At 37.1% G+C, this 24,442-nt stretch overlaps 1 protein-coding gene across 2 annotated transcripts in view; it reads right to left on the reverse strand.

The window, feature by feature from the left end:
- Positions 1-24,442, reverse strand: part of CBLB (Cbl proto-oncogene B) — a 128,154-nt gene that overhangs the window by 42,688 nt on the left and 61,024 nt on the right. For both annotated transcript variants that reach the window (XM_063148179.1, XM_063148180.1), the window contains exons 4-7: positions 17,356-17,502; positions 6,260-6,416; positions 2,279-2,400; positions 25-162 (exon numbers count right to left, since the gene is read on the reverse strand). In XM_063148179.1, the coding sequence (XP_063004249.1) occupies positions 25-162; positions 2,279-2,400; positions 6,260-6,416; positions 17,356-17,502 (564 nt within the window). The remainder of the gene's footprint in view (positions 1-24; positions 163-2,278; positions 2,401-6,259; positions 6,417-17,355; positions 17,503-24,442) is intronic.

Raw genomic sequence — 24,442 nt, forward strand, 5'->3', positions numbered from 1 at the left:
GTAGCTGTAAGAATTGGTACTTACAATCCTTCCCGGCTGCCATCGATCAAAGCTTGAAACAGAGGCTTATTGTGAGGTATGGTCTGCAGGATGTTCCCATCTCCAGTCACATAGCCAATGGCCCACTGGCCTAGGCGAGTGCAACTCAGTCTGAAAATGTAGCTTGATAAAAACAGGATGAATGAAAAGTCAGTGTGATTCAGAGTTCAGCAAAAGAAGTGAAGAGAGCAACTATGGCCTCTGGTTCAGACACTGAATTAGGTCCCTGAACATTTAGGTAAGATTCCCAGTTCTGCCATGTTCTTTGTAGAATTTTAAATAAACTTGTCTCTTCTACACTGTCAGCTTCTCATGGGCAGAAATAAAATAAGAGTAGCTGCCTACCCCCTGCTTTTAATCTGCTTCTCTTTTCGTTCTCAAAGTGAATGCTGCACATTCACCCTGAGCAGTTTCACTCAGACATGTCCATAAACCTCTTCAAGAGGACTATATGATATGATCCAGTCTCCACAGCTACAACAGACACCTTTTGTGTATGTGCAGGCCCATCACCTGAACAAGTGGATGGAAAAATGTAAAGCCTCTTTAAGTACAACAGAAACGGGAAAGATGAATGATAAAACCTACTCTACTAGAAAATGGTAATTTCTTGTGAGCCTGTGGAGGTGAACAAAAGAAATACCACTTCTGTTTCAGAAAAATCAAATATCAACTACACAATTGGACTTAGATTTGAATATTTCTCTGTGTTACAGGTGATAGCTGAGAGTATACATAATGTAGACAGAGAGCACAATCAAGGAGCAAAATAAGGAAGATTACAAGCAACAGGACTGGGCATGTATAGAGCTTCATACTAAAAATTCTACTCCCTTTCATGTCACACACCATTTCACATTCAAAAACCTCGCTGAGAAATGCATCTCACAGTGAAAGACCACAAATTCAATTCTGTACTATAGAGCAGCTTTTCTTAATTACACATCAATATTTTATTTCATTCCAAACTAATATGAGAAATCTAAGCCTCTCTGAAGTTTGTCAGAGCTCTTACAACCTTCAGTAGGGCCCACATAACACTGAAGTACTAACTATTAATCTGAACAGAATCTTGTAATCTGCAGGATGTTTTAGTCAGATTAAAGAAGAAATTTCACTTCATCACCCCTCTTTCCCATTCCAGCATTTAACCCAAGCAACTCAGAAAGTATGCAGTATGATATGCAATAGAAAGCAACCTTAAAACTGTCTATTTACAAGGAACATAAAAGCTACATGGGCTAATTTTTCTATCACAGCATCAGGATCAATAACAGAGAAAATACTAAATGTATCAAATGCTTTCAAAACCAACCTATTGGACTTATGTAGTAGTGTCCATGAGTATCAAGCTAAAAATCAGCAGTTTTCTCTTAGAATCACAGGATTTTTGTATGCATGGACTTGACTACTAGGGTAACTTAAGATACAGTATACTATTTGCTGAAAATTGAAAGAAACCAAGTACAGAATGTGGGTATAATTGTTGGTAGACTTCATTAATGAGTTTCAAAGCAATGCACTTTACCTATGTGCTTCTGCAGAAGCTTCAACAAGGAGAATTAGGGAAAGGCTTCATAATTGTAAGATAAAACTTGCAAAATAAATGATAAGTAATATAGGATTAAATCCATTATTGATTTTATTTTTCTCCCAAGTGAAGAAAAAAACCCCAGGACAACAGTGACATAGTGGTAAAAGCTCAGTTTAACTAATTTACTATGCACAGCACCACATCAAAAGTATTTAAAAACTCTACATGTCATGATCTTTAATCTGACTGATTGCTTTTCTAGGTGAAGAGTTTATGATATAGAATGATACAGGCAAAGGAAAAAGAAAGATATGGAACACAAAAGCACAGATTAAATTTATAGCTTGAATGTTACCATGAAAGATGTTAAGATGATTTTTGCTTTACTATTAAGCAAAAATTCAATGTCAATTTTGAAAATCAAATTATATTTTGAAATATGCTTTTCAAGAATGCATTGCTGGTTTTACCTGATTCAGAAGAAGAAAGAAAAAGCAATTTATTTTCAATTTATTTCTGTTTATTTTTACATATTTAAACTTCAGTGTGCTAATACGATATTTTTTTGCTTCGCTTCTTCAGTGCGTCCGTGGGTGTTAAATAAAATGCAAAAATATGCAAAATAGAAGGATGAACCCAGCATAATTATGTAGGGTCTGAGACAGCAAGTTTATTTGGAAAGCAATACGCAGTGAAACCTCTCACCTCCCAGGTTTAGTGCTGTATTTCTGCAGCCTTGCTTTCACTTCATCATACGTCAGGAATGCCATATATCCAGGATGTGTCACAGCTAAGAAGTTCCAATTCCTTAAGATTGAGCCCCATGGCTACAAAGAGAAGACAAACAAGTAAAGGGACTAAGCCAGGTAGTTCTGTATTTCTAATAAAACTCAAGTCTGTGAGTCAGAAACACCTGAAGTGTTTTAGCTTCAGCTGAAAAATACACACTTTTGCTTTGGGTCTGAATGGTACAAAGGACTGTCCTATATACCCAACTTTGCTACAAGTGCTCCTTCAAAAGAATTATTCCAAGAACACCAAGCACAACTTTTTGGACAGAGATTTTGAAGACCCTGAATTTAAGAGACCTTCTATTCATAGATACATAAAATATTAAACATCATCTTGAGTTAGAAACTGGAAAGTATGACTCCATGATGGTTTAATAAAAACACAATTAAGCCTGAAATATCTTGAAGCACTTTGATAGTTAATGATAAGTAAAATGAATCTAAATAAAGCTAAAAAATTAATCATAATAAAGCTGCTAATTTGAGCTGTCATTCCTTTTTTATTCTCTACTTCTTGATTTCTTCAGTCACCATAATGGCATTACAGCCAGAAAACAAAACAAAAACTTCACCTGAAAATTTGCTAACCTGAATGCAAAAGCTTCAGAAAACTCAGTGAAACATGCCTAATATGCTATCACTTCAAAGAATATGGAATAGTCCATTACTGTAAATGAAAAATGATTTTTTAAAGTAGTGGATTAATACAGATATATAAATGTCCATTGCCAGCATTTGGGAAGTCAATAAACTGACTCTGAATGGTTTGCAGATTTTAAATCTATTTCTCAGAAGATCAAGGCAGGTGAAGTTAAATGACACAAGACAAGAGGCTTGTGTTATTATGTGCCCTGCAAATTTCCTTTTAAAGAACTTCTAAGGGCTAATCAGGCAGAGATGAAATGCTCTCATGAAATGAGTGTGACATGCTTGAGCAGATTATCCTAACAGTTCTGCTTGAGAGTGTTACATTTCCCAGGCAAACCCGTGCCACTACCTAAACACAGATGAATACCTGTTTATTTCAAAATTACTACCTCATCAAGTTGTACACATGGAATAGAAGACAGGTTTCAGCACAGAGGCCATAAGAAACCTTAAGTGTTTTAATTTCTCCAAAAGCAAGGAGGTAAAAAAAATAATTCCAGTCCTAGATTCAACATTGCATCCTGCCAGGTCCTTTAACAAATTCAACAAGGCCAAGTGCAAGGTCCTGCACAGGGATTGGGCAATCCCAAGCACAAGTGCAGGCTGAGTGGAGAATGGATTGAGAGCAGCCCTGATGAGCAGGACTTGGGTGAGCTGCTGGATGAGACGCTGGGCACAACCCAGCAAGGTGCACTCCCAGCTCAGAAAGCCAGGGCCGTCCTGGGCTGCACCCAAAGCAGTGTGGCCAGCAGGGCAAGGGAGGGGATTCTCCATCTCCTCAACTCTCATGAGACCCCCCCCATCCTCAAACAACTTCATCCAGCTCTGAGCCTTCAGCTCAGGAAGGACATGGACCTGCTGGAGCAAGTCCAGAGGAGGGACTGCAGGATGATCAGGTGGATGGAGCACCTTACCTATAAAGACAGGCTGAGAGAGTTGGGACTAGTAAGCCTGGAGAAGAGAAGGCTCTGGGGAAACCTGGAGCAGCATCCCAGTACCTAAAGGGGTCTACAGGAGAGCTGGAGAGGGACTTTACAAGGCTTGGAGTGATAGGACAAGGGGGAATGGTTTTGAACTGAAAGCCTATAGGTTTAGACTGGATATTGGGAAGAAATTCTTCAGTCTAAGTGTAATGAAGGCACTGCAACAGGTTGCCCAGGGAAGCTGATCCAGAACATTTCAGCTAGAGAAGCTCTGAGCAACCTGGTCTAGTGGAAGTGCATCCTTACCCATGGCAGTGGGGTTGGAATGGGATGATCTTTAAGGGTCTCTTCCAACCCAAATCATTCAAAGGCAAGACTCCATAGCTTGCCTTATGAGCAGAGTCGTACCAGAGCAGAAGTGCTAAATGGGACAAGATCTGCTCCCTTCCTCTTCAGTGGAAGTATTTTCACACCAAAGGACATGTTATAGTAACAGATTGAAGTTCCTCAGAGCAGGAGTTGTTCTGCTGTGCTAAGCTTCTCTCTGGTCAGGGAACACAGCACTTAAAGCTGTGCATACATACAATGGAGAGGCAGGGGGAGCAACTTCACTTTCACAGGATCTCCATATAGCTGAGTCGTGCTTTCTTCTGTGAATAAACACCATTACAAATGCAGCTTTTCTGTAACATAACCCACAGTTGGCAAAACAGTATTTTGATTACTTAATTGGGATTTTCTCTCAGTGGGTGTATGCACACATAGTTACAGAAGCCGTTTAAAAACTAGAGAAGTAAAATGTAACCTCCTGGGAGTTCTCAGACCAAGTTCAGTGCAAGTTCAGTTCAAGAGTTATACAGCTTTTGCACCTAATCTCTTTGGCAAGACATATCTCTCTGCTTCTTTGCTGAATTAAAAGTTAACCCTTACCAGTCATCTCTCTTTACATGTATCAATACTGCTGATCCCCTTCTTCTAGCACAAGGCACAGAAATGAATCAAACCAGCAGTGGCCTCACAAAGAAAATAAGTGACCAGTATTTGTGGTTCAGTTAAAAAGAGATTACTGGCACCATTAATATTTGCAACTGTGACAATGTTTTGACTCAGAATGGAGAAGAGATAATGAAAATCAAAACTATATATACTAAAATCATTAATCCCCTCCTGCCAGATTTTACTATTAACTTCATAATGGCACCCTTTCCCATAACAGCAAAACTAGGACATCTAAGCAACAATTAGCACAGGGCAATGTGGAAAACAGAACAAACATCAACCCAGGGTTTGATGCAAAGTTGATATTTTGAACATATCTCCATCTGGCTAAAGAATAATCATATATGCTTGTAGGTTGGAAAAAGGCCTTAAAGATCATCGAGTCCAACTGTTAACCCAGCACTGCCAAGTCCCCCACTAAATCATGTCCCCAAATGCTTGATAATCCTTTCAGTGAAGACACTTTTCCTAATATCCAATCTAAACCTTCCCTAGTGCAACTTGTGGTTCTGTACTGGTTTACCACTGTTCATGGTAAAGAAAATAAATTATCAAATAAATGTCTGTATATCTCAATGGTTTCTGTATACAAAAGAAATATGCAAAGTGATAAATTTCAGAAACAGCACACCTAATATGCATGCAAACCACTACAGTCTTCTATATTAACTAAAATACCTGAAGTATATTCTGTAGAAGAGACATGAGGTTAAAATAGACACATATCATACATAAAAAGCTTATTTCAGATAAATAGTAATACAATTAATGCTATTCCCAGATATAGTTCCTTGTTGTAAATAAGCATTAATAGTAAAAATATTGTTCATGAAAAAAACCCAGTTAGGCCTACATTTAGCCTAAAAGAAAGTAATATGTAACTGTCCTTATGAGTTTGCAGAAACATATATGCAGAATATATATTATATGTAGAATATATATGTATATATATAAACATATATGTAGAATATATATGTAGGTACAAATGCACAACAAAAAACACAACTAAAACTCTGATTATCAGGAGGTCTACATTTCTAGGAATGTATTTAAAAATGGTGAAAAATAAGTAAGTAGCAAACAGCTATTGTAATAACACTAGATGTATGCAGAAATGAAGCAGGTGTTGCTAGATGCTTTCAGTTTTTCAGATGTGTGTGTTGCTGCCTCTAACACCTCTGAAGGACTAGAAGAAATGCACAATTTATTTGGAAACCGCACTGGTTTAGTTCTTTCAGTTTTTGTTTTTTTTTAAATCTGCTTCCTTGCCTCAGGGCACTAAGCTTCTGAAATTCACACAAATATCTATAATTTTCAAATCTTACCTGAAATAATCTAGTGAAGATATCAAATTCAAAAATTGAAATGTAGTCATTGCAGGTCAAGTCAATAGTAGATTTAAGAGCCATTGCTTCCAAACCAGAGCTAATCTGATGAACTTCATGAAGGCACTGCCTGAACACCTTCCATGGCACTATAGTTCTGTTAAATAGGTAGAAAGAATAAATTCAATGAAATAACATATTTAAGACTTGATACCTAATTTAGTCATCAAAACTGAACTTTTAAAAGAGCGAACTGTAACATTAATTTGGTTTCTCTATGGAAGAAAAAACTGCCTACAAATTAAGTTTTCTGAAAGCAGCCTAAGCAAATACACGAATGGCTTACCTTCCTTTAAACACAGCTGAATGTCATTTATTTCAAATTATAAATATTCAAGCTTCTTTAGGAGTACCACAAAAAGAACGGCGCAGAAACCAAAATACCCTACCAAGCAGGTGTTGCAAACAATCTCATATCCTTTCAGAGATAATGTAAAGGACCTATTCTATGGTTGTAAAAGAAATCCTTTCTTCACAGCCTCCCTTACCAGAATGATAAGCATCAATTTAATATCTACAGTTATGTGATTTTTGCTATAGCTAAAGCTCTTAAGCAGTGGTCAAGTAACATGATGGCAATCAAGCAGATACCACTAAGAGTGGTCCAAGCCCTGTCATAAACCATGACAGTTACATTAACTTTAATAGACAGGAAATTAGAATTATCCTTCCTAACACAGAAAGCCATGTTCTGTCAGATTCAGTTTCTATTTGCACAGTTGAAGATAATGCAGGTTAGTTATTTTACCAGCCAAGAACTTGTATTTGGAAACTGGCATGAGGTTGATCACTTTAATGTGCTCTATCTTATCACTCTCAATAACAGCAATTCTTCTTGTGTCATTAGGGTCAAATCAAAATTTTGCCAAGCCTTAACAACTCTTAAAAATGTTCTGCCACACATTGAGATCAGATTATATGATATTTTAAAAACATTTTCATTAACCAAAATATAATCAATGCATAATTATTCAGGACAAGATCTCACACATTCACAGTAATATTTTGTTAATAACTGCTAAATCAACAAAAGACACAGGCCTCACAAACTCAGTAATATTTCCTGTAATTTTTATTAGTTCAAACTGCCTTAGTTTTTCTAAGTATTTTCTCATGCAGAAATATAAATTATTTAGTATGATGGGGGGAAACCAACTGTATTATGTTTGTCCTGTGTAACAAATACTATGCAGTTATCCTAAATTAAAACAAGCAGTAATTTTAAGTATAACTAAAGACACAGTCCTGTATTTCTATTGCATAAGACATTCACTGCATTTCTAAGTGCAAAGAAATCCATTTGTTACATGCAGGCTTGTATTGAGAAAGTCATAAATGACAAAATGAGAAGTTTAATAGATCTCAGCAGATACTTTCATCTGTATATGAAAAACAGGAAACCACAAAGAGCTGAAGAGAGATACCACATCAGATGCCATTTATGAAAGAATGCTGATCAAATTTTCATTAGGGTAAAGGGAGAATAAAACATTGCATTAAATTCAGACCAAAAAAATAGAAAAGTCAGTGCTTTTGTGGTGATAAAGTTGTCTTAGATCAAGCACCGACTGCTTATTTAGCTCCTGTAACCCATGGCTCCAAAATGTTTTCTGATTCTCTTTATATGGTTACAGCACTGGGATCACACTGAAATGGGGTTAGAAAAATTTCAGGGTTGGCTGTGGGTTTTGTGAGCTTTTTGTTTGATTGTAATTTGTAAGGGTTTTCTTTGCAGGGAGGTATTAATTTTATTGCTTTGAGTTTTTTTAAAGGTTAAGACAATAACCCTAAAACAAAAAAAAACAATAGAGCATTTATCAGATATGATCACAGCCATACTACACCTTAACAACTGGTTTTTCATGCCTTGCATAAGACAGTTTCCTAGATACAATTAATAAGTAGGATCTTTGGCTATCTATTCACCAACACCTTGCACCCCTAAAACTCCACCAGCAATACAGAAAACAAGAGGCTTCAGGAGAGTATCTTTCTAGAGCTCTGTTGGCTAGTACTTTGGCTAAGACAGAAACCAGATGCTGGAAAATGAGTGATTAGCTAATGAAATAACATCTAAAGTTATTTTTTGGGATTTCTCCAAGAACAAGTGCTTGGAATAGTGGTGGCCCAAATTTAAAACACACTAAATTCAGCAAGTCTCTTTTTCTCTGCAGTTTTGTGGGATAGGTCTTTTATATTCTGCTTTCTTTAAATAAAGGTGTGAATTGGTTGTTGAAACCTGTTAACTCCTTTTTCTCAGCAGCTATTTTATAGAGTTATCATTCCTAAATACTTTGAAACAGCACCAGGGATTATTTCTCCCCCAGTGTCTCTCTCCAGTTCACCCACACACATGCTGAGCTCTTTGAGACCTTGCAGACAGCGCACACCCACTAAATGCAGGTGTTCCTGTCCTCCCCTCCTGCATCACTGAAACCCGGTGACCTTTCAGGCACCCTGAGAAACACATCCTCTGGCACAGATCTGGAAGGGGTCACAGGCATGAAAGGAGCTTTCAGAGATGGCTGGCAAGTTGAGTTTCTGTCTGAATTAATATTTCACTGCTCTTGCTTTCTTGTGTTTTAGAGGATATACAGCCTTTGAAGGCGCCTGTTCATGACTGAGTCTAAAGAGTTATTTTAATTTGGGGTTTTTTTGGTTGATGGCAGAGGCAGTGCAAGGGGAAAGAGAACAGGATCAAGGTTGAGATTGGGACTGTGCTAGTTAATAGCATGTTTAGATTGTTATTTAAATATATACATATGTTTAATATATACATATGTTTATGCATAAAATACCTGTCCTTATAGAAAGAAAAAAATAAAATCATGTTTGCAATGAAAACCACTGCCTGCCACATTCAGCTCCTGAACCACAGAAGGAATCTCCTATAAATATTTTCAGGGATCTTTGTAATATTTGTTGCATCATGTCCTAATGATACCTTGTGCTCGGGGCTGGCAGATCTTCTCCACATGCCTCATGCTATTAGGCTGAACCTGTGGACACTTGTCTAGGAGATGAGTCAGTCAGCTCTGCCTCAGCCCATCAGAAAGATGTGATTTGACATCCTGCTAACATTAGTTGTGTACAGAATTAGGCTGAGGAAGTGCAGGTCTCAGTATTTCAGGTATTTAATTGTAGTTACATCAGCTGTCCCTTGTAGAAGAAGTGCCCAGGACTGACTCCAGCTGAGACAATGTTCTGGGGAGTCTCTCGCAGCAGAGGATGGTACTAAACAGTGACTGTACTTCCCTCAAAGGTTTGATGCCCAAATTTTACAGCACTACTGCATATGCACACATTACAAACAGATATACCCAGAGCTTTGGTAACCATTTCTCTTTTTATGACACAATTTGAGGAAAAGAAAAATCAGACTAAATTACACGTACACACTGTTACTGTGCTCCATGTTAATTTATTGCAACCCTCTATCAGTTCAAAAATCTTCAGAGAGATAATTTTAGAAGGAAACAAAAATATGAAGAAAGCCACAGTGTACATGATGTAGAGCAGTAAAAGAACATAGAAGGACCTTTTCCAAGGAAATCCAAATCTCTACCTGCCGATCTTTTAGGAAACGATTTATACATAACATGCCCTTGTACTACCTTTCCTCATCATTAGAGTAGAAGCAAGCCCATGCCAATTCAAGGAAAGAAAAGAAAATATAACAAATGATCCTGAAAAATATTTCCTTAAGAGGCTTTCTGTGCATCTCTTAAACCAACTAAACTATCTGGATCTTGGTATTTACCCTGGGATTGTTTTCTTAAAGAGTCCTGTCAAAAACCATAAAATAAGCCATTTCTCCTTTCAAAAACACTACAAAAAGCCATTTTTCCACATGCCTCTCTAAATGACGCTATTTCTCTCTCTTTCTTCTGCAATAGTACATCTAGCAAATATATTTGAAAAAACAATGAATTCTAAAGTGTTCTAACTGAAACATAAGATTTAAAAACACTGTTATATAGGATGGTATCTATTTACTATTGTTGGCACACATCAAAGCAAAGTATGACTCTATAATCTCAAATACAGTGTTTTAAACACCACCCACACAACTTCCATATGCTTAAAGGAAAAGGATTAGTGTCTAGCATGTGATTTTCAAGCAATTTAGCAGAGGAATTTAGGTCCTCTCTTCACTCCTGCCCTGATCATGTGTACATGGGATTTTCTTAAACTCCCCAAATGTTAACAACATTTTTAAAAAGAAAAGACATTAAAATAAACCTGGAGATGAAGCATATCTTTCCCAAGCATGAAGAGTACAGCACTTGTGTAAACTGCAAAGATACAGCTATCCTGGAATGTCAAGTGACACTGCTTCCATTTGAACCAGAGCAGACCACAAGAATGTCTAGGGAGGTAAACACGTACCTGTATAACTTACACTTACAGTGAACATTTTTGTCTGCAAGCAACTCTCTCAAATGCTGCCAAAAAATGCACCGTGAAAAGGCCATTACTGTTTCCAGAGCAATCTCAAAAATATTCAAGCAAATACTGACCCAGATAGAAACAACATTCTTTGTAAGTCTGCAGTGAGCAATGTGGATTTTGACTTATCACCACTGAAAAGAGCATTTTCTTAAAACTGCTGCTTCAGTTTAAAGTGAGAGGCCATGTTTCCACTGCTTCTGAACTGCAAAGCAAATAATTGACACACAGAAGGCTTGAGAAGTTGAGTCCTAAGGGTAAAAAGGAATTCTGCCATATCATGCCAGTACAATTGCTAAATAGTGACATCATTCTTAACAAATACATATGAATCTAATGAGAACAGAGAAGGTAAAAGACAGAAAATCAGCCTTACGAAATGGAGAAAATATACCACCTAAAAATAGCCACTTCCAAAGCTGTGCAACTGGACATTGCTAGAGAGACAGCGAGTTCCTTAAGACATACAGGAACTCTGTATTCCCCAAGTGTCCCCAAAGGGATACACTTCTCGGTATTTTTAATTCTGATTTCTAACCACAAACACAAAGCACACTCATGCTTTTGCACGTTCTTTGATAATTAAAATGTTGCCTCTTCTGCCTATCCATGTGTTCTGTCTCACAATCTCGTGTGCCAAGGATCAGAACTTTCTTTTATCTTTTCTACATGACATTTTACCTTATTCTTAGTTACCCAGGACAGCTGTGAAGACTGCTCTTTTCCATTTTCTAATCCTGTCTTGCAACTTTCTACTGACTTACACTTCTTTATAACATTACCTGTTGTCTTATTTAAACTTTTTCATCTTGGCATTTGTAAGAAAGAGGTCTAGAAAGATTCCTGTCTCCAGAGCACCCAGAGAAGAGTGCCTTTTGTTTCTAGCTCAAGTTTAAACAAGTTTATCAATGAGGCTGTGCTACTGCTCAGCCGTGGAAGGAAGGACACTCCAAAAGCTCCGTTTCTGTTCCTCTCCTCCTCTTTAAAAGTTCCTGTTGCTAGAACACCTGTCTTGACAGTGATGAAGGTGATGGCATTTGTATCACTGCCTCTTCTGCTTTCATCTCTGTCTTTGGCTTCCCTTTACACTTCAGTTCATACTCAGATTTGAAGCTCTTTGGGCCAGGACCAATTCTTCAGTCTGTATTTTTACACTGTTTAGGCAGTAATGGGGCTCTTGGGCACTATCAGCAGCAAGAACAAAAAATCAAGTAATAAATTAAGGGGGTTAACAAGGTGTGAAAACTTAGCTTATCTGAGGTCTCTTGATCTTGAAAACATTTAACTGTCAGATAAGTTGTGCATTGTGGTCTGCCTGTTTTACTGCTTCTTCTGTGAACCCAAACCACTGAGGCTGTGTCTGCTCAATCCTGAGCCAAAAAGCACTGACCACAGCAGAACCACAGCTACTCAAAGTTTAGAATATCAATTTGAAATGCACTATTTAACTGCTATAGAGAAATCAATAGCCACATTTTTTCATAAATTAAAAAAAAAATACAAAACATGTCAGTCTTCATCTGGAAAAAAGTACAGGAACATTAAAGTAGTTATGTCTTTGATTCCAACAGTGAAAGAATTTCTGTTTCCTCAGCAGGGAAATCAATTTACCTGAAAACGATACCAAAAATGCTTTAACATTTTAAAAGTTCCATAATAAAGAATAAAAAGCTTAAAAGTTAAATAAATAGCAGAACTGTGGAAAAAATTAAAATCTAAGAGTATTGACATTTTGCTGCTGATTCATTCTGCAACATGAAGACAGTCACAAATCACAAATTTGTGTAACAAATTTTAATAGCTATCAAGCCCTGCATGACTTCTGTAGTTTTCAAATTCAGAAGCTGAAAGATCTGTTAGGTCATCTTGCCTACTCTCCTCAGCTCAGGCTTGCTCCCTGTGGCATTTTGCATATTTCTACCCAGAAAAAAAACCAACAAACAACTGTAGAAGATGTAAGGTGCTATTAAAACGAGTGAGAAATCAAGAGAAATTCTCATCAAGCATTATGTAGTAATAAAATGTTGGTAATGAAGATGCTATCAGATTTTGTTTTATATGCATACTTACAACCCACTGGGGGGGTTACTGAAGTATCTGTAAACAAATATAACTACTGATTACATGCCTTACAATTTCACAGTTGCACTGAACATTACTGCTTAGCCATACATGTAACTAGCACTTGCTTCAGCACAACTATAATGGTGAACCAGGGGTGAAGATTCACTCCACTGAAACCACTTGCTCCAATCATTGTACTCCAGCAATCACTACAAATTCAAAAAAAAATCACATCTCAACTTCACCACTTTCCTGCTTTTGACATTATCAAGTTCTTTCTGCTATAGATAAAGCTTGTGCCAATTTATTTCTTAGTTCTCTTTCAGTCAGCTCCTTCTTATGCTTTGAGAGGCTCTCTTTTTCCACATAGCCTGTGAAAATGCTAGAGAAAACCTATTCCAGGTATTCAGCCTTTGGAATGTTCTCTCTCATTCCTGATTTTTGTTTTCAGAAAGCAAATCCAAACAGTCTATTCCCCATCCCCCTGATATCTTTTTTCAGTCAGCTTCCTTCACAAAATCCAAACACCAAAACAATCCTGGGCCTTCTATTCAATACTGCTGACCCCCTCACCTACCCCCTAATTTGGATACATGTTTTACTTCATCCTTGCAGAGAAATCAATACCTCCACTTTTTCCTTCTTCATTAGCTTCTCCTTCCCCCCAGACAATCAAAATCTCATTATCTCCCACCTTGATTTATCAATCCTCCCTATACACTCCTAAACCCCACACTGTGTGTCCAGATTCCTTCCAAACATCCTAAAGCTTCCAAGGTCTCCTGTTTTTCTCTGAAATGTGCAATACTGGAAAAACCTCACAATTGTAAAGGCTCTGACTGTGTGCTCCTTTTACACTTTCTGCCTGTGTGAGAGCTGATGATTTCCATTACTGATGTATCTGCTGCTCTCACAAAGCATTCTCTCCCAGATGAGCTTCTCCAACTGCTGACATTGTCTAGAAGTTTTTTAGGGGTGTACCATAAAAGTGAAAGCTGAGAAGGTACTCAAAGGCCAAGAATATGTGGTTATCTCAGCACTTTGCTCTGAGGGATACATTCAAATTGCTTCAGTGTACACACAGTGTACACACTGTACACTCAGTTCTACACACAGTGTTTTCAACAGAAATCCAAAGAGCAGCTAGATGTATGATCCAAAGAGCCCAGCCATTTATTTTGCTCATGAGTTTGAAGCCACACAAATTTACACTTGACTAGCTCTAAACACAAAAAGAAGGACGGCAGACTATGACACTTACTAGTAACAGGATAAATAAACTTAGTTGCAGCTGCACAATTTTGCAGCAAGTGCTGACAGACAAACGTAACCAACAAAATTAAAAGTTCCCCATTCACTGGAAAAGAGCAGAAAAAAACAACAATCATCCTTTTTTTTTTCTTTTAAAGTAAAGTACAAACTGAACTCATGAAAACTGTACATATTGTATTTCAGTCTTCAGCAATGTGCAACATGTTCCTTTTTGTACTTTTACAGAAGTGTAGGTCACATTACAAAAACTGAAAGCCAAACAGTCAACTTAAAAATATAAATTACTATTGGTAAAATTAAAAATTAAAAAAAAAATTCAGAAAGAAATGAGTGTAAAAAGCTGTTTTGATAAAAAAAGCATTCAATTCACTATGTTTAGAAACAAGAAGGTTTTTATGATAATACTATGTTGAAAAAATAATTAATTAATCTAATACTTCAAATTCCCTCCTTCCAATGAGATCAAACTGCAATAGAAATATTTTTTGTACTACAGTTTACCATCAGAAGCCAAGACCCAGCACAACTTTTTATTTGTGCTCTGATCTTGAGCAGCATTAGTCAGTAACCCAAAGAACGGGTTCAGAAACAAGTGAGGGGTCCAGGCTTGCCCTGTAAACAGAGCTTTGGCCAGGGAACACACAATCAAGTTCCTCCCTGCACTGCCTAAGTAGACTTGGGGGTCAGAAAGTCCCAGGAGCCTACCTTTAGGTTAGAGAAAGGTATTCTGAGTCACTTGCAAAACCTTTATGCAGGCTTTGCTTTTAGGGAAGTGATACCAGCATATTTGCAAACTAAAGTGTCACAACAGGTCCATTGTAAAGGATGTGGCTTGCAGATATATCTGGTATATATTTCTAAAAGGATTAGAAAATAATTAATGTAAAGCTTCAGGCATTCTGTTTAACAGAGATTAAGCATAATGCCAAATAAACTCTTTTCTTATCTGTTTGACATATATGCTGTTACATGTTTTATAGTTACTTAAGCCCAGTTAGCTAAACCTGAGGTAATGGCAAGGCTGCCAAGCACAGATCTACTGCTCCTTGCTTAGAAGACAAGCATTAAAACCAGCTTCACTTTATTGGAGAGGAGCTGGGAACACCAGTAACTGTGCTTATTTACTTGGTCTGAAAGTAAAGCATCTGATCAGAAATAACTCAAAAAAAACTTCAGGCTACACTACAAAACCAAAGATACATATGTTCATCTGCATGTCACCAAACTGTCCTGATTCTTAGAAATTTTGGATGAATTGATGTTTTAAGTAAAAAGCCAACAAAACCCATGCATCCAGTCACCCTCCCTAAAAAAACAACCAAACAAAAAAACCCCAAAAAAACCAAACAAACAAAAAAAAACACCCTATCAATGCACACAGGGGAGAGCAGAGATGGTCAGAGGGTTTGTACTGAAGGTTCATATTTAAAGTTGCATTCTATACAGGAATTCAAATAAGCAGAAAAAAACCAAAACCTAGAAAAGGCATGGCAAGAGCTCTGGGGCCATGAATGGTTTTAGAAATAAGAGGTCCAGGAGATAAGTGAGAAGACATTAAGTATGTGCAAGAAAAAGACAAGGGCAGAGCTGAGTTGCTCAGATAAAGCCATGCAGTTGAAAGATTATCCTTACCAGCCTTGTTCTCATAAAAACTTACTAATATGTCCCAGTATCCCACTATCTGACACCTCAAACATCTACCTGTTGTGTCATCTCCCAATGGAAATTGGCAGGACTGGACCATTGGAAGGAAACTTGAAGGAAATCTCTTGAAACTCCCACACAGACAGCAGAAGTCAGTGGGGAATCCCAAAGAGAATAGGGGAGCTGAGGGAACTGGCTCAGATGAAATGATAGAAAGAAACAGCAGCTTGCAGAGTAAATCCCAATGACAGAAATGCAATTTGCAATCAAGACATCTGCTAAAAGTCACTCAAGGACAGAGCCCAACAGGAAAAGAGAAGTACCACAAGGAAATTTAAATTCTGAGAGTTCCTAAGCAAAGGGGGGAAAAAGAGGAAGAAAAAATAGCAGTACTGAACAAACATGATCATTAGTCATTTTATCAGAGATCCTGTTTTTCTTTTCTTGACTGACATGTTTTTGAAAAGCCTTGTCTGATAGAGAGCTCTTCATGTCACTTAAGTTAATCCTTCAGAAAACTTTAGCTGAACTTTGGAAGTTATTTTGAAAATTATATTCACATTAAAATGGGTAACACGGAACATGGTGAAATTCCTTTTCTCTAACAAAACAGAGGACTGATACAGCAACTTCATCACACTCTGACATTACTTACATGGGAAAGAAATCACCAGAAAACATCACCATGAACCCAGAAAGAGGAAAGCTGACAGTGAGTGTGTTTAGACTAACAAAAAATAAACATGGAAGTGAAACTTGCAAATTCACACTGAACAGAATTGATTTGCAAAAGTGCCAACCTACTATGCTGGTATTCTAAATAAAAAATTACTTACTTTAAAGAGCTGTTTATGCTCAGAAGATTCAACAGATTGTTGCAGAAGTTATTCTGCCTACATTGTGCAAGATACCAGAGCTGATACCATAATGACTGCTCTGTTATAATGAAAAATGCACCAACCTATTGCCTCTGGCATGTCTCTTATGGCACTGTTACACTTATAAACATTACACATGAGAAAGTGAACAAGCTGCACATCTTCTATTAGCTTATATGTGTATTCTAAATTATTTTTTTTTCCCCAGAAACAAACCAAAAATCCCACATATGCCTACTTGTAAATTTTCACTACTGCATTTCCTGTATGGATTAAATCACATATCTACATTTCACACACTTCATTCCACCACATACTGTCGTAGTTACAAAGGTAAAGAAACATACTGTCCATGAAACTAAGACCAAGTTCCTAATTCAGATTTAAATTTCGTTTGTAGAATATATATATATATATTTAATATGAAAGGATATTATTTGCCATATACTTCATGAAAGCAATATACTATCTTCACCCTATAATGGAACAAATAAACTTCTTGCAGTAAGACTGAACTTAAGCACCCTTAACAAAACTACCTTTGAGCAAATTACAGCATTGGGAAAAAAAAAACCACTAACAATAAACTCAGTAATTTCAGCCAATTTAAAGACCTAGATAAGAAATTATCTTCAGAACACCCACCAATCCTTATTTGGATTTGTGAAAAGTTCATTCATTTAATGCCTATGTTTAGAAAGAATTGAGGAGTTTACAAAAGTCACTTACTTATCTCCAAAGAATTTCCTCCAGAAATCTGCAGCGTCGGCTTTGGTGATGCGGAAGTTATCACCCTGGAATTGTCCATTTGGAAAAATAGCCTTGATTTCTGCTAACATGTGGCTGAAGATGAGAGACAGCTTTGTAAGGTTTCTCCTGCAGGTATAATAGGGATAAAAATCACATCAAATCCTGTGAATTTATTAAATTTAATCAATCTTTCAGTATTTCACATATCCCATGTATTTGTATAACAATCACTCTGTGACACAAGAAAAACCCTGAGCTTTCAACTGAAATCACAAAGAAATACAAATCAGTGGTTTGTGTTTCCATGGACTTCTGAGGACATATTTATCATAAGTCTCCATGAATATAAACTACTTTTTGCAAACAGAACACATTTGAGTTCTCAACTGCATATTCAGACACACTTCTTGTGCATTATGTTTGTGTGTTTCTATTTCATTTACCCATTGCAGAAGCAAGAATTTATACTAATTAGACAGCTTATACATTTTAAAAGAGCCCCAACCAACAAAGAAAACCAAAAACCTACTCCACACTCAAAAATCTAAAATTATAGTTTTGTATGTGACAACAAACCTGCTTCATTCCAGGTCTCTAGAAATATAAACACGCCATAGAACTAGATTTACTCCTTTTTCCTATGATTTTTTTTCAGCGTTCTCTTAGTGTATCTGCTTCTTGTTCTCCTTTCAAATGCTCTCTAGTTAAAACTTACTTTCACTAGCATATTATAAACAAAAACCTAACTTGTTGTAAACAAACAAACAAAAAAAAAGCAAGCTTTTTTGCTATTGTCTCATTTCCATACATTTTCCAGGCTTGTATCAGGTAATCAAAAATTACTTGGCTTTTGGCACAGAAATCCCATCTAGTATAGTGCAAAGAACAAAAAAATCCTTAAATGCAAATAATCCTTCTGTACAGAAAAATCTGTGGGAAATGGTGAGGAGAGGAGAAAAGAAAGAAGAAGGAAACTTTATGAGAGTTTCTGTCTGGAGATTCCTTAATGGGAAGGAATAAAAGGGCCATTTCCCAAGCTAATATACAAAATAGAGGAGACTGAGCAGTTTGTAATGAAGGATTTGTATTCTTGTGAATTCTACTGGAGTATTTTAATGTGTTAAAAGTGTCCTATCTATGTCAGGCCAGTTCAGCTTCAACCATCTCAGGTATTATTTAAAAATGACTCGAGCAATTTAATGAAAACCACACATGCTTAAAATACTTATCAATCATGTAATTTACAGTCTGTTTAAAAACAGTATTTTAAATAAATTCAAACTTATCCTTAAGTTCCTTGACAGATGGAAATATTAAGGTAGACATTTATTTTAGTTGAACATATTTCCTGGGGTCTTCCAAAAAGAACACTCAATTTAGCACTGAGGTGATAATTGTTTCAACTTCATTTGTGAACTTTATAATAGAGATTTCTGTGGAAGCTGTGTTGCAGATATTCTATAGGTTTTACTACCAAGAAAATGATGATAAAGTTCTTGTGAAAACATGAGTAATTTAAAACAAACAAAGCAATCCCTGATGAATACACTCTCCCTTCCTCAAGATAAAGAATGGCTTTGGGGTAAGTCATTCAGTGTCCTCTAATTCCTTCAGCAAAATCCGATGTCTGTAATAATGATGCACAATAGTTCCTTGCTATCCTCCCCTTTCTATTTCCTTTGTATTTTAATCACACCCATGTATTTTTTATTATTTTACTCTTCAGAACTCAAGCCTGATGCAGAAGGGCAAGCAACAGCTTTTTTCATGTGGCTTCCTCAGTCTGCCCTAGACCCAAGATTAAACAAGAAGCTTTCTGTACTTGGGACAGACGGGAACACGACTCGGTGCGAGTTCGAGCAGAGCACTGCCTTGCCTGGCACAACCAGTGTCCCACATTAATGTGCTGTGCTGTGCTGCAGGGGCTCTTTTCAGGTACAAATTCACCTGGTGAGCTCGCTGGGTCCCTGAGGCTTGAGCCCTGCAGTGAGTTAAGGGATGAAGCCACACGGAGGTGCCATCTGGGGCATTTCCTTGTCTGTCCCTGCAGAGGCACTGCCTGCTGGGCACAGCTGCACAGGACATGGCCAGCAGCTGCTGGGATGTGGCAGCAAATGCACAGGAGAGACACGCTCCCAAATGGCTCCATCTAAACCACAAAGCCTCTTCCTTCCCTCTTAGAGCAGCACCAGTCACTACGAGCATCAGGACACTTCTGTGCCGGTATACAAAACCGTAAGGAAAGGAGAAAAGTAATCATAAGGAAAAAATTATAAGGAAAGAAAAAAACCTATTTTTGTTTTCATTTGAATAAACAAGAAAAAAATATTTTAACATCTGAGACAGCTTCTTTTTATCTGATGGCAAAGGTGAAACTTGAAACCAACTAGAAGCTTGTCTGTGCTTGAACATATATCACAGCATGTACAAACTGCAAGAGATGACAAACTCCTGGTAATTTATATGCAGGACATCTGGTTTTTTCTCTTTAATTTTGATTCTTACTCTATGAGATAATTATCTCAAGTCCTTCTTTGGTATCAAAAAGCCATGATAAATCATGCCTCATTTTTTCACTTACGTATTTTTTTCTTTAGAACCGCAAAGTACATATTGCACCATTTTTGCTCAGATATGCTTATGCGATACCAGATCTCAGTCCCTTCTTGAGGCAAAGTTACAAAGCTCACTGACTTCTGAAAGGGTTTTCAACTATTATGATGCAGAGATGATGGCACTGGAGTGGGCAATGACTCCCCTCTCTGAGCATTTCATTTGCCTGGAGATATCTACCCATTTCAGCATTGTACTTTTCCTGCCTTGGGGAGGGCGTTCCCAGGACACCTCAGGAAGCATGTACTGCACTTCATCAGACCTGGCAGTGTGAAAAATGTGTAAGCATTTTTCAGCTTAGGATGGTTCCCTTCCTTCTCCCATATGAAGGATGGACCAGTGTCAAAAATTTTCCATTTTACTCTCCATTCATAAGTTTTTCCATCTTACTTTCCATTCATAAGTTTAAGACAAGGCATTCATTTGAAAAAACAACAACTAAAACCATCGAAGTTTGGCAATTTAGTGGATAATTATAATGGAAGCCAAAGAACCATTTGATCTGAGCACCTATTTTAGGTCTCGTTGCCACCATGAGATTGTAAAGAATCCAGTCTACATCTCTTGCAGTAATAAAGGTTTTCTTCTCCAGGTCACAGCAAAGACTGATGCAGGGGCAAGGGGACAATTGCACTGGCAGCCTGGTGGAGCAGAAGAGCTGAGCAGGTAGAGATATGCTCCAGAGACCCTTCGACTCATTGGATTCCAGCAGGAGAGATATCCTAAGGGATCACAATGGAGTTACAGCTCAAAATAACACTATCCAAATTATACATAAATAGTGGTTTTAATGCCTCAGCAGCCAGCTTTAAGGGTTTAAAATTATAATATACTTTCACTGGCAACCTGGGGTTGGTTAGAGGTGGAACTTCTTTCCTCAGCTGTGGAACAGAGCACAGATGTTTTATCTCTGCAGAAAAGGGATTTCATGCTGATGAGAAAAACCTTAATTTCCTGAAATTAAAATCAAACAACACTGCTTTATACAAAAGTGAACTAAGATGATCATTTGCCAGTATATAATAGCTACTGTGGTAAAATATAACAATATTTTAACACTAAATGATGTAACATCAACAGCATTTTATGTAACACACAGTGTAGGTCTCATTCCTATTACTTGCAACATAGTCAACACCTCCTAGCTGATGTTTTTCCTATAATTCAAGCTTAGATTTTTGCTACCTTACTTTCACTGAGTCAAATTAATGCCATACAAGTCAAATCCCCTGTAGAACTTGATTCCTGAAGTACCATTTTGTCAGTCATAGTCTATGGTTTGTTGCCAACCATCTTTGCCCATGACAGATTTACTGAAGACACAACACAGTCTGAATCGACCCCAGAACACCTAAGATACAAAGATTAAATACTGAATTTTCATTTCACATAAACTTGTAAAGATGTACTGCATCAGTAAGCATCTTTTGGTTAATGAGAAAGATGCATTTTTTAAATTTCAAAATGAATCTGTCTTTTGAAGTTATACCTCATCAGCAAGATTTCTAAATAGAGATCAAAGCCTGAAGACAAGAATTTTGGGTTTCTTCACTTCTCAGCAAATTACTATATTCTGAATCAATTTTCTCTTCAACTGCCAGGAGTGAGGTCAGGCTAGAGAATACTGCAAAGATTTGATTTGAAAATTGAAGGACTATTTAAATATCAGTCATATGCAATGTGAAAACAAGGCTTGATACTGGAGATACTACAATATCCCAGCTAAAGCCAAACAGCAGCAGCTGAGTAGTAGGAGGTCTGAAAGCAGTCCTGCCCTCCTGGATCTACTGAAAAATGAAGTAAAGCATGATCAACATGCAATAGCATAGATAGGTTTGGGCTGTGTCAACTTTGTAATCACTGCATGAAGTTCATTTCACTTGCTGGAAGGCAGCAAAGTCCAGCAAACAGGACTGGACAGGGAATTAGGCAGTGTCACTTCCTTTCTGCCACTGGCTTTGATTATGAGGTGGAAGGAACACCTGAGCCCTGCATTTACTGCAGGACATGGATGAACAGAACAAAATGCTCAGAGAGCTCTGAACTTGGAGAGCTCTGAACAAAAACGCACAGCAGATCCAGCCTGTGCATAAATACACAAAGCAAAGCATCAATCTGTGCCCTGGTCCTTCAGAATTATTGGATGTCACAGACAATAACCAAGACAAAGTCATTTTAACAATAAATAGTTGTTACTCCTGCAAAAGCTTGAAAATGTTTATCTCTACCTACATACCACATGTATATATAATTTCTGCTTTCATGCCCATGTATTACTATGCCCATGAAAAAAAACAACCATTTTACAGTTACAAATATTTCTGAAAAAAACCCCTCTAGTCTGGAAAAGAAGTATGAATGAATATCTCTGCAGTTATTTATGTCATTCCAAAAATTAGGTCATTGCTGGATTTCCTTCTTCATTGCATCTAGTAAGTGTTTCATCTTTCTGCATTCACATTGATACACTTTGTTAAACCATCAGCTGCTGTAATAAGCAATACACCAACTTTCCAACTCAGAATATACAACTCAATACCTGGAAAGGAAAAACAGTCTGTAGAGTTAGAATAAAATCTATTTGGCAGCTAAGAATATTTCCAGATAGAACTTTCAAAAAAGTTCACCAAACTACTCCTAAATAACAGATAATTCCTCCATAATCATTTTATAGAATAATCATACAAAGACAGCTCTCTTAGCTGGCAAAACTGCAAATCATAACTGCATAGGAACTAAGATGAAAGAAAGTTTGAAATATGAATTTCATAAGGTGAATTGTTTACTTTGACTTCTAAAAATCCATCCCCCCCAAATATTAAAGCCTCAAAATCCAAAGCATATGTACAGAGCTCATTTCACTTAATTAGTTCTATTCAAAACAGATCTCGGATCCATATGCTTGATTGTGGTAAAACACAAGGATTCTACAAAATACATGTTACTGATCCAAAGGAACAGAATAGAGTCTTGTGATTCGGGTACAAAGGAGGGAAATGAAGACCCAGGTTCTGAGCTCTGTTACTCCACTCTCACAGAGTTCAGAATTTATGTTTTGTGACTCAGATTTCCATTGTGTAAAAAAAGCTCTTTACAAATTCTTTCCCATTTTTATATTGCCACTATAAGGACAGTCATAGCTGCTCATAAAACCCCTGACAGATGATACTTCTGCCATTAGCTACTGATAAGTGACTCAAATAGGAATGCACTAAGTCCAGGACAAAATGCAGAAGATAAAAAATCTGAAGAAATATGTGAATTTTTTAAGATCTCCAGAAGACATGGGGAAAAGACTAAAAATTATACATGCTGACAATGGTTCACTCTTGATAATCCAGTACAACCCTGACTCATTCATCTCCCTTCCTCTTATAGAACTTCTCTTCTCAGAGACAGGAAACATAGGAAAAAGAATTAGTAAAACAACCTACCAAAAAAAAAAAAAAAAAAAACCAAAAAACCAAAGCGACTCCACAAAAAAAAAAAAAAAAAAATCCCCCTCAAAAACAGTAACATTTCCACAAGGAAAAAAACCAACAAAACAAAAACCCCAACACTTCTTTTTTAGAAATCTACAGGTGCAGAATGCAGTCAGATAATCTGAACAATGGAGTATTCCTTAACATTTTAGAGGAAGCAAAGGAAACCAAAGGTTCCTGTCAACAAGCTTGCAGGGATAAAAAATGCCTACCATCATATTTGGCAATCAGATCAACTCTGCTTCTGTGCAATGATTATTTTTAAAAGCTATATAAGGACAGGGTATTGTTCAGGGACCAAAGTATACGAGCCTATTCTTGGGATGAAATGTCCCTGGGATTAAGAATAATCATGAGCTCCATTTCCTACTTGTGCCACTGACTCATGGAAGGAACACATATAACTAAACTTTGATGTGATGTAGTATTCCTTATCTGTAAGCTGCTCTACAAACAAAACCTAAAAACCTGCCTTAAACATGGCAAAATTCAACCAATAACTAAATTGATCATATATTAAGCAAAAAAAAAAAAAAACCAAAAAGGTAGTATAAAATTTTAAGAAACTAACTGGAGGCAACTACTACATTTCTTTGAGCCATGAAGGAGCTGGGTTTATTATGGGTAGGAAAGCAGCATCCTTCCTTGAATGGCTCTTCATCAGCTTCTTTGTCACAGATAGAAGGAATATGGTACAAGTCTGTGCTATTCACAAGGGATACCAAAAGGAAGAAATGACAGACTTGGGGTAAAGATTGGGCAAGGATGATTTGGAAAACAAAAAGCTGATTCCAATGTCACTTTGAATTTTCCTCCATCTTTTCCTTAGCTCAGAAATCATTTTACATTGATACACCAACTTTCACCAGCAGCCTGGTTCCTTTTGCTCTCATATTTTAAAAAAGATATTAAAATGGAAGAAGGCAATGCTTGAAGAATTCAAAATTTCATTTCATCTTGTGAAACTGCTC

The sequence above is a fragment of the Melospiza melodia genome, chromosome 2, assembly GCF_035770615.1.
Source record: "Melospiza melodia melodia isolate bMelMel2 chromosome 2, bMelMel2.pri, whole genome shotgun sequence".
Taxonomy (NCBI): domain Eukaryota; kingdom Metazoa; phylum Chordata; class Aves; order Passeriformes; family Passerellidae; genus Melospiza; species Melospiza melodia.